At 26.4% G+C, this 14,715-nt stretch overlaps 1 protein-coding gene across 1 annotated transcript in view; it reads left to right on the top strand.

The window, feature by feature from the left end:
• The first annotated feature begins 545 nt into the window (after positions 1–545).
• The window catches only part of LOC111621267 (ATP-dependent RNA helicase DDX3X-like), a 66,139-nt gene continuing 51,969 nt past the window's right edge, over positions 546–14,715 (top strand). Inside the window, exon 1 of the mRNA XM_023363351.1 lies at positions 546–792. Coding sequence (XP_023219119.1) covers positions 748–792 — 45 coding nt within the window. The 5' untranslated portion in view covers positions 546–747. The remainder of the gene's footprint in view (positions 793–14,715) is intronic.

Here is a 14,715-nt window from a genome sequence, read left to right as displayed (position 1 = left end):
CAAAAAAATGTAGGTATGACGTCAAATTGACGTAAATTGTCATAATAGTGTACACTATTACAAATGTAGGAGTGACGTAATAGTGTACACTATTATGACAATATATATGTCAATTTGACGTCATACCTACATTTTTTTGCGATGGAGAAGTGTAAAATGAAGTCAAATTCACATAATAATCTATACTATTACGACAAAACGATTTCATCCTAATTTTTTTTTTTTCATTCGGTTGAAGTATTGCATACTTTTACCGTAATTATACGTCATTTTTTGATATTGTTCGTTGTAAAACCGAAGAGATGACATCACGGTGACGTAATTCTTACAATCTTTAACCAAACGATCCCTTAATATGCGCCGTCTGCTTTTTTTTCCCTTCTTCCCTTTTTTTTCATTTTTTGAAATTTCTGTCGCTTCCGAAACCATCGATCCGAAATAAAAATCGTAAATATTATTATTTAAATATTAATAACTTTTCTATATATATAATAATTAATATTTATATTTAATCATTTTTATTCCCCGAACTTAACAGGATTATTTTTGCCGTTCTTAACGTCCGAAACTAAATTTGGATGATTGCATCTGGTTTCCGGTGTAAGACGTCATAACCACCATTGATTGTGGGTTTCGATATCGGAGACAGAACTTTAATTTTTTGTTAGTTTTAAGAGAGTTTTTACATTGTTTGTTGGTAGGTGTCGATATTAAGTGAAAGCTAAAACATCTCATTGATTGTGTAATATGATTAATGAATCCACCCAAAATGGAAAAGGTCTAGAGCAGCAGGTGAGACCCTTTGTAGTAATTAGGCTTAAAAGAGTTTCAATTTTTTACAAAAAATACAATAATTTATTATATATTTACAATATAAACAATATATATTTGTTATTAGACGTGTTTATTATTAAAATTGACTACTTACACATACAATTTTTATGTATATTGTTTTCATGTTTGTGATTTCAACTTTGACTACTAAAAAGTTGCATATTAATTGCCCAATAGGGTTAAATCTCAAGTAATATTCTTGCCAATATTCATTAATTACATTCTTATATAATTAATGTAATAAGGGTCATGTGTCCTTGAGATTTTAGGCCACCTTTTTTTTTTCTGTGAACCAAATATTTCATTATTTATTTATTATAATGAACTGTTTTCAGTTATATTATCATAAATCTGAATAAGTAAACAATGTTTTCATTATTCAAGTAGTATTGATTAGTAAAACCTTCGCTTATTCGGATTTATGAAAGTTTAACCGAAATAGCTCAAAATATATGAATTATTTACCAATAATGTTATAACTTGAGCAATATTTTTGTTAATTTCTATTCATTGCCCAATCATTGTCAATCTTTTCATTGGCAATATTGATTTAAATAAAGTATATAATTTGTTTTTGAGTTAGGCTTTTTTTTTTATTTTTATTAGTCTAAAAGATTCATTTGTATAACAACAAATTTACAACTATTTCAGTTAACCATTCATAAACCAATAAAATTGAACAAGGTAACTTATTATATAAAAATTTTTTGAACTTAAAAGCAAAAACTATTTGCTTTAATGAAGCAAGTAGAATTAACTCCATTAAAGCAAATACTTTTTTTTTACTTAGGTTTTGTTGAACATTTGAATAATGAATCTCTTTTAAAAGTATTAAGTATATTTTATTCATTATAAAAATTCTAAACAATGTAACTATTGCAAGAAATATATAAAATATATTATATATAATAATAATTTCCAGTAATGTGGAGTGTTACATTTTGTCTGTCACATCTTTGATATGTCAAAAAATTTAAAAACGTGCTATTATAAATTGATTTTATTCACAAGGTTTTTAATTCGGATCAATACTAATGGTATTTTTCTAATAGTTATATTCTTGAAATAATGGAAGAAATTAATTATCTAAACTTATTTGCATTGTATTATCACTTCTTTGTTGATATTTTATACCTAAATATTGATTATAGGATGCATATAATTTAAATTTTAAAATAGCCAATTGAATTTATAAGTTCAAACAACAAATTTGAGTACTGATGACAATTAAGTAATTTTGTTAAATAATTTGACTGTAGTTTTAGTAAGTATAATTTGTGCTAGATATTTCTGGTATATTTACGTGCATTGAATAAATATTTAGTTAGAAAATAGCAGATTTAAGATTCTATAAATTAAGATCTTATTTGTAGCATTATCTAAAGCTTGTTAATCCTTTATCCAAGCTTATAGAACTAATCAATAGCAAAATGTTATACAATTTTTTAATTATTTAAATGTTGAAATTTTATCTTTCTTAATGAATATTGTAATAAATTATTCATATTGTGCAATTTGCCTAAAATAAATTATCTTCACTTAAATAATAATAAACAGTATATCTGGATGTTTCAGTGAACCTTTGATTGATCATTTTACTTTTTTCAGATTTTTTGATATAATTGATTTATCTATCCATATTTAATATGTATCATAGGTATTTTTTTAGTAAGAAATTTTAAAATATTGTAAAGTCAATGACACAAACTCTCATACAACGGTATAAAAATATTTTCTTTTTATATTTGTTTTGCAAGAGTTTTAAACCTGTGTTAAAAATAAAAGTAATTTGAGCAACTTACACCAGAGATTGTTTTAAAAAATATTTAATAATAATTTTTTTCTGTGTCAAGTTATTTGAAAATAAAATTTAAACAATATGAATTATATATTACTCATTGAATCCAATGTAGTTTTTGATATTGAATGCAGTTTAGTGTGTTCAGAAATTAAAAGAATGAAAACTAGTTTCTAGGAACAATTTTTTAAATTTCAAGAGAGCTACTTTGTGTAAATGGACAATATAAATTTTAATTGTATAATGTGTTAACATGTTTTTCATATTCTGATGAAAAGAGTATTTTGTTGAAAATTGTATTATAAAACTATAATATACTTATTATGTTATGAAAATTGCATTTATGTATAACAAAAACTTCACATGTGCCATCTTGTATGTTCTGCATTGGCCAATATTAAAACTTTTATTGAGGTGATAACTATTATTTATTCATAATAAAAATTTCCGTTAACTCATATTCATTTACAAAGAAAAAAATTAACAAATGTCTAAGAACTTATAAGGAAAGAATATATATTTTATTGCAAAGGTAAGAGATGTATAATAAGGAAAAATACATTTTTTATAACAAAAACAAAGATTTATTGAATGAAAATAGAAGTTACTTAAATAAAACCAGAATCTGGAATTTTATAAAGTAAAACACAAAATAAATTCATTTTGCTGATAATTATATATTAAATTATTAAACTGCAAAATAAATTTTAAAATGTCCTAAGTTAGAGATGCTAATTTACCCGAAATGCAATTTAATCGATTGATGCTTAGATGAGGCTTTTGCTATAATTGCAATTTATTTTTTAAATCAACATAAAATTAAATTGATTAGATAGTTTATGAACTTTTTATACTTCATAATGATGACATTTTTTAGAACTTTTTAAATTTAAATACAAAATATTTCTAAATGCAGTTAAAATTGTTCAAAAATTAACATTTAAATATATGTATAGATAAGACTAACAAATTTCATAAAAATTATACATACACCAAGTAGTCTTTTATCTCTAGGTAACCATCTATAAGCAAATTTATTATGGAATTTTAGAAATTTGGTTTATTAATTTAAATTTTTTGCAGAAATTTGTGTTGAAAATGAATCTTGCAGAATATTAGAATAAAACAAAATGAAGATTTTCATTTTATTTATTTTCATTGCTTCATTATAAACTGAAAGAAGTGAATTCTATTGACCATTTAGAAATTAAGATGATGTTACATCTGCAAATATGAATTTATGATTATTCCATCTTTTGTTGTTTCATTACTTTAATATTATATCTTTAAATATGGATAAGATAATTTTGTAAACAAAATAAAAATATTTTTATGTATACATTTAATATAAGATAATATATTAAGATAATATATACAGTGATCTCTCAGTTATACGACTCTAAAGGAAACACGATAAAGTTTTATAAGTGAGAGAGTTGTACAAAGGAGAGATTAACCAACTTGAATGAAAAATGTTAAAAATATATAACTAACCCTTTCAGTATTGATTATCACAGTTAAAAGCATTATTTCTTTTAAATTCAAAATACAAAGTGAAATCTGGCGATGTTACTACCTATCTCACCCAGAAATTAATGTGCATATCCAAGTTTTACTGCAAAGGTGGGCCTGTGGGGCTGAACTATAGTACCGTATTTTCCTGTGTTAAAATCTCCATAGGGTATAAACTGGAAGTAAGGGGATTTTGGAAATTTTGTTGGCCATCCGAAGATTATTTTGATATAGGTAGAAAACATGTCAGGAAAGGTCAATTTGACAAAATTTGAAAAATATGCATGTAATTGTGGTCTGACACAAAATTCATACAAAAGTTATTAGTCAATACATATCTGGCAACAGCTCTAGGGGAATGCAATGATAGTCTTGACATACCGGTACATGACAATGGTCACTTATGACTTTACCATTTGTTTTAGCTAAGCGTATAGCCAGTATTCATTCCCTTTCTAAAAACTGATATTATGTCCAGTATGATAATCCTCTCTGCTTTCTTATCTTCCTGGGCACTTTTTAACCCATGACAAAGTAACCCCACTCTATTCTTGTGATTGAAAAATAAATTTGTCTGAAACATTTGTAGGAGTGTAGAACTGAGAGTGTCATTCAAATGAGAGATTTTAGACATTATTTCTCATCAGCTTCAGCCAGGACCTGTGGAAAACGTCTCATAACTGAGTCACTTAATTGAGAGGTTTCTGAGCAAGAGGTCACTATATATATTAGTTTATCTGAAGTTAAATGAATCTGTATATAATGAAAAAAAATCTCATACATGCAAGTTTGTTCAATTATTTAACATTATATTATCTGTATTTTATTCTACATTATAGTTTTTGTATAGGTCTATATTTCAAATGAATATTAGTTGTTTAAGAAGAGTTTTTTTCTGTTTGTTTTGCTTGGTTATTAACAGCACACTCCAAAAATTGTTAACCAGAGAGATCAACATAAAATGATATAAGTTTAAAGTAGTTACATCTTTATAATCAAAAATTCAGTTGAATAATTAAAAAGTTTAAAATTTCACTTTATTGTTTTATTTGAAAATTGTAGGTTAGATCATCTGTTTCCTAAATGAATTAAAATAAACAAAAAAGTTTGAAGTTATATTTCAGTAGGGCCATAAATACTTTTAGTATAATATGAAACATACAAATACTTTGTATGTTTCATATTATACTAAAAGTAGACCTATTTCTTTTGTTTGTTAGTGATGTATCAAATATGATCATGTGCAGATTAATGTCTACCAAGGGTCATAGTTTGGGTAACATTACTGTAGAAGAAAAATTACAAATTTACCCAACAAATAAATTTAGTTTTGTTTTAAGACTAGAAAGTTATTCTATGAAACCCTAATATGTTTTATTTTTGAAATAAATATGTTAGTTTTAAATAATGTTATGATAGAGACAAAGGATTTAACTAATTAAAACTGAACTACATTGAAGTGGAGTTATTTATAAAGCTTTATAAAACAGTTCTGAGTTTTGCATGAATTTTGAATCAAAGAATTAAAAAGCTGATTTAGTTAGTCCATTTGATGTAACCAAAACAAGAGCCACATGTAATGTTTATGTAACAACAAATCCAATAATCTGATTATTAATTACTCTAATCAAATTACTTCATATCTAATTATTAAACTAGCTATAATATAGCCTGACAAATCCAGTGGATTGTTTGGCATTAATATAATGCTTATCTGAATATATGTATAATTTATCATTAATGCAATTTACTGAAATATTAATCTTATTACATGAATTATTAGTATTTGCAGATTTGTATCCTTGAATCAGTAGTTTTAATGATCTTGCTAAATTTAATCTCTGTTTTGCTATGTTGTTATAATAATAGTAATATATAGTGTGTGTGTACTTTGTTATATTAATACCAAATGATCTGCTGGATTTGTTGTGCTGTAGTAAGGCTAGTTTAATAATTAGATATAAAGTAATTTTACTAGAGCAATTAATTAATCAGGTTATTGGATTTATTGTTACATAAGCATTACATGCAGAAGTTCTCTTGTTATGTATACATCAAATGAGAAACTAACTAAATCAGCTTTTTTCAGGCAATTCTTTGATTCGGAAGGCATGCAAGATTCATAACTGTTTTACAAAGATTTATAAATTCTACTTCAAAAATAGTTGTTTTAAATAGTTAAATCCTGTACTTTCAAAACAATAAGCATATGTTTAATTTCTTAAAAGCTGCTAAAATTTGTTTATTTATCTTTAAGAAAAACTATCTAGTTTAAAAATAAATAAAATTGTAAGTTTCATAATTCACAAACATATGAAATTGAAGTATTTATTTAATTAAATACTGTTGTAGTATTTTAAATTTATAGAAAATGTTAATAAAACACACAATCTTTATAAAATTTACCAGATATAAAGTAAGTTGTTGATTGATTCTCCAAAATATTTAATCTGAAATATAACATAAAAAATTAAATTTCATTCTATGAATAGCTTTGATTATGTTTTAGTATTTTCTATAAATTTAAAATATTACAATAGTATTTAAATTTCATATGAATCATGAAATTTATAATTTTAGATAGTTCTAAACTAGATAGATTTGCAAGTAACTTTTCATATATATAATTATTCATTATTTTATTGAAGATAAAATATTCCTAGTTTTTCTTAAAGATAAATAAGCAAATCTTTAGAAATTAAACATATGCTTATTAACATAGTTTCAAAAGCTTGAGAGTGTTTGTTGTGAGGTGGATAAACTTCAAACTTGAGTGAACTCATTGTGTAATGTTCTTCCTAGCACTAGTTAACTATTTATGTATTACAAACTGAAATTTAATATAAAACATATTTAAATTTTATAAGTATATAAAAGTTTTGATGCTTTGTTAAACTTTAATCATCAAGTTAAATGAATGCTTTTGTAAATGACCTGAATAGGGAACTTATTTATTCATATACTTTAAATTCAGTATATGAAGTTTTCTTAAGTAAATTATATGAACATAGAGCAGGTAAGTTATATGTAATAAGTTAAAGTAAGTTTCTCATACTGTACATTATAAACATGGCAGTCAAATAAATCTGATTTATAAGACTAATTTTATTGAATTTTATATTAAAAAAAATATCACTAGTTAATGTAAATAATTTCTCTGCTTAATAAATTTAATATCTGAAAAGTAATTTTAATGAATATTAATATTTATTATATTATTTAGACAATATAAAAATAAGTTATAAAAAAACACTTTTAAAATAATATGATAAGTAGTAATGAGGATAATTGTTTCTTCTTGTTTCATTGTTTATTGTATAACAAACAAAATAATATAATAATTTCCTGAGAACTTTGCTTATAGTAATATTATGGTTTTTTATTGTGTATAAAATCCATTAAAAGAATATTAGTTTGTTAATACTTTGTTTAATAATATGTTACTATATATTTTATGAATGTCACTTTGAAAATGATTTATTTTGTTAGCAAATACAATATTACATGTCAAACCTAGATATTTTATATTATTATCAATGAGTTAATTTTAAATCAAAGAATTTTTTAAAATGTAATCAATAATAGATTACTTCAACCGATTAATCTGATGTACAGATTATTAACTCCAGATTACAATATATTCTCAATAAGTCAAAGATCCTTTTCTCAAATTTTATTTTTGTCCCATAAACTTAATATATTCCATAAGTTTAAGTAGTTCTGGGATCACATTTTCACTTACCCAAAATTTAAGGTTGGGATACTTTGTTTAATTTTGTGTGTTTTCTTTTGCATTTTCAAGGAGATAGATGATGATATCACAAAGTTGAAGATTGATATTGTGTACAGTTATGCTTCTAATTTCATGGCATAAAATTCAAAATTTTACCAACATTTTGTACCTAAAGTAACAATATTATTAAATACAAATTGGTCAATCAAATCTTAGCAGTATAAGCTTGTTATCTTTTAAGTTTTAAGGCTGAAAATTTCAAAAAGTCATAAACATAGCTGTGATTTGACAACTTACTGAGTTATTGGTGAATTCAAATTTATGAGTTAATTGAAAGATCAAATCATCAAAAGGAGAATGTGCCAACAAATAAGATTCAACTAGCATCTCCAATGCATAGAAATTTGCAATAAAAAATAATGGCAGCATGAGTAACTAAATGCCAATGGGTTTGAATTGATAATTCAAATTAATTGGAAATAGCCTTGAAGAAATAAAATGTACACATTGAATTTTGTGTATTTGAATTAGAGAAGTCTGATGAAGTGTTATAAAGAAACCTAAAAAATTAGCAAAGAATAAGCAATTAAGTGCTGGAGTTAAAAGAAGTTACATGTTATTAAAGTTGAATTATGTGCATTTAAAGGGAACCTGCTAGATTCCCATCAAACTAGGCTGCTGTTGGTTAATGAACAAAAATTATTCTGACATTATCATGATTCTATGCTGAATTTTTAATTTATTTAATTTAAATTTTATGCTCTTGATCTCATTTTAGTAGTGTCTTGTCTTGTACATCATACTTTTCCTGAAAATAACGGTTATGCCAATTATCTATTTAACTCTGTTGTGGAGAAAATTTTTGAATTGAAATCATGTGACTTCCAATTTAACCAGAAGTTCATATAAGTTAATCAGTCTCTCTTGCCTCTAATCTTTCCATATCCAGATCTTGACTTTAACCTATCTAACACCATTCTTGAGATTAAGGACAGACGAACAACAGTGGGAATTTATAGGTCGCAATTTTTTCAGCTCAACAAAGCTTAGAATGATGTTTTACAAGGCACCATTGCAAATTGTTTTACAAAAGCAAGTTTCATTCAATTTAATTCATTGAATAAATTGAAATTTCTCTCAGAATTCATCAGACTTATGAGTGTCAATCTTATTACATCAATGAGTGATGAAAAAGTATCACTCAGAGAGATTATTAATGCTATGATGTAACTGTCTGTGGACATTTATCTGAAGACAACACCATTGCTGAAATAAAGAACCAAGCAATGAAGATAAGAAATAAATAAATTCTATCAATAACTAAGATCTTTCTTGCATATAAGGAAATCAGGAAAGGTTGAGATTTTATGGGGATTTCTAGAAACTACCATCATTTGTAAAACAAGATGCTTTTGAGATGATTAAGTGCACTGAAAAACATCATTGAGCAAGAAGCAATGAATCAATAATAAACTTGTGTAACAGACTTTTTCCAAATAATAACCTAATCATTATAACAGTGCATTGTTAGTTTGTACTGGTACTGTACATACATTATATATTTTTTTAAATATTTATATTTAAGTCTAACTATATTATTTGTATTGTGATATTTGCAATCTCATTAAAATAACAATAGTTTCCGTAAGTTAAAGTTTCATTAACTTTTAAATTTTCATTCCTTTCACTGAGTTATTGTCATGAGGCTTATTTTATTTTATGTATATTTTTCCAAGATTAAAGTTTTGTTTTTGTGGTAATTCATTTATATTTTTAATGTACTGCATTTAGATTGTATATTTATAAAGTCAGCACAAAACATTATTTTTCTAGAATATATTTTTATTTTTTAAATGATAATCAATTGTTCATATTGCATAAATTCAGTTTTTGAGTATGAATAAATATAGAAGTTATTTTTTAATGTAAATTTATTTATGCTTTTATAGTTTTCCTGATATATTTTTTTAAAGTTATGATGAAATAGTCAGTTATATATTTAGATCCTGTCATAATACTGCAATATGTATAATATCAATAAATAATAATAATAATAATTTATGTTAATAAGAATAATGATATAAAATTGTTGCAAATTATAAAAAAATATATTAACTGTAATTTAAATAGGAAAAAATTTTTCAAGAAACATCATTATCATAAATTTTGACTACGTATATCGTAGAGCGTCGATTATCCGAATCAATTGGGGACTGGGGTTGTTCGGAAGATCGATGTTTCGGATAACCGATTATGTACGAAAAAATATTAATTTATCCCATCTTGACATTTTTCTCCGTTGCATGTCGCTTTGCGTTGAATTTTCGTCGATGTTAAGCCTAACAAAGACTATTGTATCGTTAAAAAATATTTTTTTTATTTTGTACAAACAAAATAAATATATTGAAAAATATAAAAACAATAAAAAATTATACTTCAGAAGTTAATTTAGTATCAAAAATGTAAAATATTTGAGTAGCCCAAGACATAGCCAAAGATTGCAGCGCCACAGCACTGGCGAAAATTTAAATTTGTCGACTGGAATTCTTTCGGATGATTGACGTTTTTGGATGATTGACTTTCGGATAATCGACGCTCTACTGTAATATCATCACAATAGCTTAGAAATTTGAGATTAATCTATGCCAAAGTTTTTATTATAGCGAGAATTGAGGATAAAGTTTTAAATTTTTTATAATTTTGATGATTCCTGTTTAAAATGTTTCAAATGACAAAAGAAATATGATTTCATAGATTTCTGATGATAAATAATAAAACAGATTGATTGTGAGATAATTATCAGTATGTTATATTTTAGCAAGAGAGTTGTAATTTATCAAATACAGTATCCCTCATACAACATGGTTCTTCTATAACATGGTTTTGCTCTAATGCGATTTGAAAATTGGGGATATCTCCAAGACAACATAACTTCTGGGTTTGCTCTAACATGATTTGAGAAATCAGGAAATCTATATACAAAATTTCACAATTTTTAACTATTATTTGATATTTTTTGTGTGTGTAAGCATGTGTGTTGTCTGAAATTTGCACATGGATTTTACAATATTGAAATTTTTAATATCTTTTTGTACCTTTCGTCAGGTTTACTTTAATGAAAACTGACAGTGCAATATTTTTTTTTCCTTGTTGCTAGAAAATTAGGTGTCATTGTTGTCACTTTCAGACTTTAGCATTGTCACTGCATTTTGATTTTATACATTAGTTGTTGTTTTTTGTAAAGTATATTTAAACATTTTTAGGTAAGTGTTGTTAAACTTTTTTAACTGTGTTTTTAATTTTTGTAAACAAAATTCAGCAGAATCTCGGTATTTGAACACAAATTTTAGAAAAAAAAATCACTCTTTGCTTGACTGAACAATATAACCCATTAGAACAAACTTTCGATTAATAACTTATTTTGTCATCTATAAAAAATTTTTATGATAAAAATAAGTAAGTAATTTAAAAATAAAATGAAATTCTAGAGTTGCCTATCTTGGTGAGACAAAATTATAAAATTATACTTGATCCAGTTTTTATTTTTTTCTTTTTCTTTCACTTAATGCGCGTGGAATGCAAACATCATGTTTTGCAGCCATTATAAGTCAACAAAGTGTTTCAACAATATCCGTCTGTGACACTAAAATTTGTTGTAAGTCTATGATTTGTTATTATTCATTGATATGTTTTTTATAACTTTCTTGCATTTTTTTTTCTTTGTTGACCCCCATATATTTTGTATCCAATAATTTTAGGTAAATTCAGCTGCATCTTTCCCATGTGTATTATGAATAATTTTTATGGTTTGTTTGGCACTATATCTTTTCTGAAACACAAAAACAATAACATGCCTGATATGCTTTCTGTCCCAAGACATTACATCTTGATTTTATTCAAACAAAACGTGAAGTAAAAAGTTTGAATTCTTTGTTTAGAAGAATATTTTAATCTCACACTAACAATAATGTGTTAAATTTTCCAGCAGTTATAAATAAATCACACATCTAAGTTATGTTAAAAATACACAAAATCTTTCTGTTTAATTTTTATATATATTTAATAAAACTATGTCTGATAGAAATAAAAAGTATCTCGTAAAAGGCATTTCATTTCACTGGAATTAAAAGTACAGATTTTGGATAGTCTGAAGAAGAGGAAAAAAATATCATATGTTGCACAAAATCTTTTAATTTACATGAAGAAACAATCTGGACCATACAAAAAAAATGAACAAAAAATTAGAGATTCTGTTACTGCAGAATGTTCCATTTTTACAAATATGACAGTGTATACTAGAGAACCAATAATTGAGAAGATGGAAAAAGCTTTTAATATTTGGATTTATGACTGTTTAAAAAACAGATTCCACTAGACGCCAAGAGAAAATGGAGAACAGTCTATCTTTGTAGCTAGTAAAGGTTGGTTTGAGTGTTTTAAAAAATGTTACACATTACAGAACATAAAAATACAGGGGGAAACAACATTGGCTGATAATGAAGCTGCCAAAAAATATCCAAAGGAATTGCAACAAATTTTTGAATGAGGTGGATTTATGACACACCAGATTTTTAATGCAGATGAGACAAGTGTTTGGTGGAAAAAATGCCCAAGAGAACATTTATTTCAAAAAAGGAAAAGCTGCTTCAGGTTTTAAAGCATCAAAAGAACGTGTACATTACTTATGTGTAGTAATGCGTCAGAAGATCACATGGTAAAACATTGATAAAATCAGGGATGCACAACCTTTTCTGAAGAAGGGCCAAATTAGGATTAAGTTTACTGACTGGGGGCCGGACCTCCAAGTGATTAATGCGATGGCTGAGATTGGATGCTGGCGGCAATCTTCTTGATGTCTAGCGTAATGGCAGATGTTGAAACAACCAGCAGATTTTCCAAATTCTCGTTGGTTAACCTGTTCCGTGTTTTGCACTTGTTTAAATTCATAAGCGAAAACNGGCTTGACGCGGTTTGTAATAATTATTAAATCCAAAATATTTTAATGCAAATGGCTTCCTTTTAGTCGTAATGACTCTATTCCAACTACAGTATTAATTTTCTTGGTCCAACTTAATAATAATAAATTTGATGTGAAAATTTTTTTTCTATTATTTGTCTATGGAGAGATATTGTTGTAAATTATTGGTTTTATAGCTTTTTGTACATTCCTTTTTGAACTCTGGTTAGTCTTTTCTAGTTTGAATGACATTAGGTTGACGAATAAGCGTCTTTTTAGAAAAGATTGATTCAAATTCGACTATACCAATCAGAATGTAAAATGTAAACAAATGCTAAAAAATCGTTATTTTCATGGTTTTTCAGCGCTATTTTCACTTATTTTTGTTATTTGATGCTATTTAGACAAGTAGGCAAGTTTTCCGAAGCATAAAATTGAAGATTTCCCGCCAAAATAGAAACTTCCCGATAACATCGGAAATGAGGTTCTAACATCATTTTAAAATACAGTATTTGATATCTAAAGCAGAAAGTGTTAGCTAAAAATAGACTTATTTATAGAACAATCCCCCATTTCTCATCTCAGGGAAAGTCATAAAACAGTTGGGTGCTAATGACTTTGTGAAAGGGAAAAAGTTCTACACTTAGAAACTTCGAAAGAAAGGATTTGGCCTGTACCGTCCGCAGGCCGCATAAACATCGATAGGGGGCTGTATGTGGCCCGCGGGCCGCAGGTTGTGCACCCCTGATAAAATATTGGATAATGCACCAAGCTACCCAAAAAATTTAAATTACCCAAATGTTGAAGTGATATTCTTACCACCGAATACAACTTCAACCATTAGATCAGGGAATCGTAGCCACATTTAAAACTTATTACATCAAGCACTCGTAATGGATTGTGAATAAAATAGATGAAGAATCTATCGAAGTCATACAGGCATGGAAGCTGCTCACAATTTTGGACTGTATTATTCTCATGTCTTTGTCTATCAAAGAAATAAAACCATCAGCATTAAATGCATGTTGGAAAAATTTATGGCCAGAATCAGTTCAAGGTTCCAAGAATCCAGCAGAAAACAGAAATGAAGCAATACTAAAACTTGCTAAATCTGTGGGACGGGAAGGTTTTGATGACATTGAATGTTGAAGATATCCAAGAACTATTGGAAGAACTGATGAAGCAAATTTGGTCTAAATGGTATGAGATCAACCAAATTAATTCAGAGGATGATAGCATAGGTGAAAATCCTGAAGCTCAAAATTTTATCCTAAAGAGCATATGAGGAGGGATAAATTTGGCCAAATAATTGGAGCTCTACTTTCTAAATACAGATTTTTCCACTGAAAGAAGCATAAAGTTTGAGAGAACTTCAGAAATGAATGGCTCCATATAATGAAATTTATAAAGGTCTTTTAGGAAAAAGAAAGCAAATAAAAATATCAGATTTTATGAAAAAAATTTAAAAAAATTAAGATGTGGATCAAGATAAACAAAAAAATCTCAGATGACGATAGTTTAAATGCTCTCATTTAATTAAAATTAATATTAATGTGTGATACTGTACTTTTAATTGTAATTGTTACTTAATTATTGATTGGAAATAAATTATCAATTGCTATAATAAACATGTCTCTCTTAGTAATGATAAAGAATAGTATACTTTGCTAACTTCTGGAACTGAATCTCATGTTTTGCATTAGTCCTTTGTTTCATATAGCACAGATTTGCATAACATGGCATTTTTTCAGAACATATCTACTGTGTTATACAAGGAATATCTGTATATAAAAGTTGGATTTCTTTGGCTTAAGATTTGGACTTGAGAGCTCCAGTTATCCAAGGTAATGTGGATTGATGCTACCTTGGATAACCAAAAAC

The sequence above is a fragment of the Centruroides sculpturatus genome, unplaced genomic scaffold, assembly GCF_000671375.1.
Source record: "Centruroides sculpturatus isolate CEXI.00-Female unplaced genomic scaffold, Cexi_2.0 scaffold271, whole genome shotgun sequence".
In the NCBI taxonomy this organism is placed as follows: domain Eukaryota; kingdom Metazoa; phylum Arthropoda; class Arachnida; order Scorpiones; family Buthidae; genus Centruroides; species Centruroides sculpturatus.
Note: the sequence above shows the minus strand (reverse complement) of the source record. Positions and strands in the feature narration are given on the sequence as shown.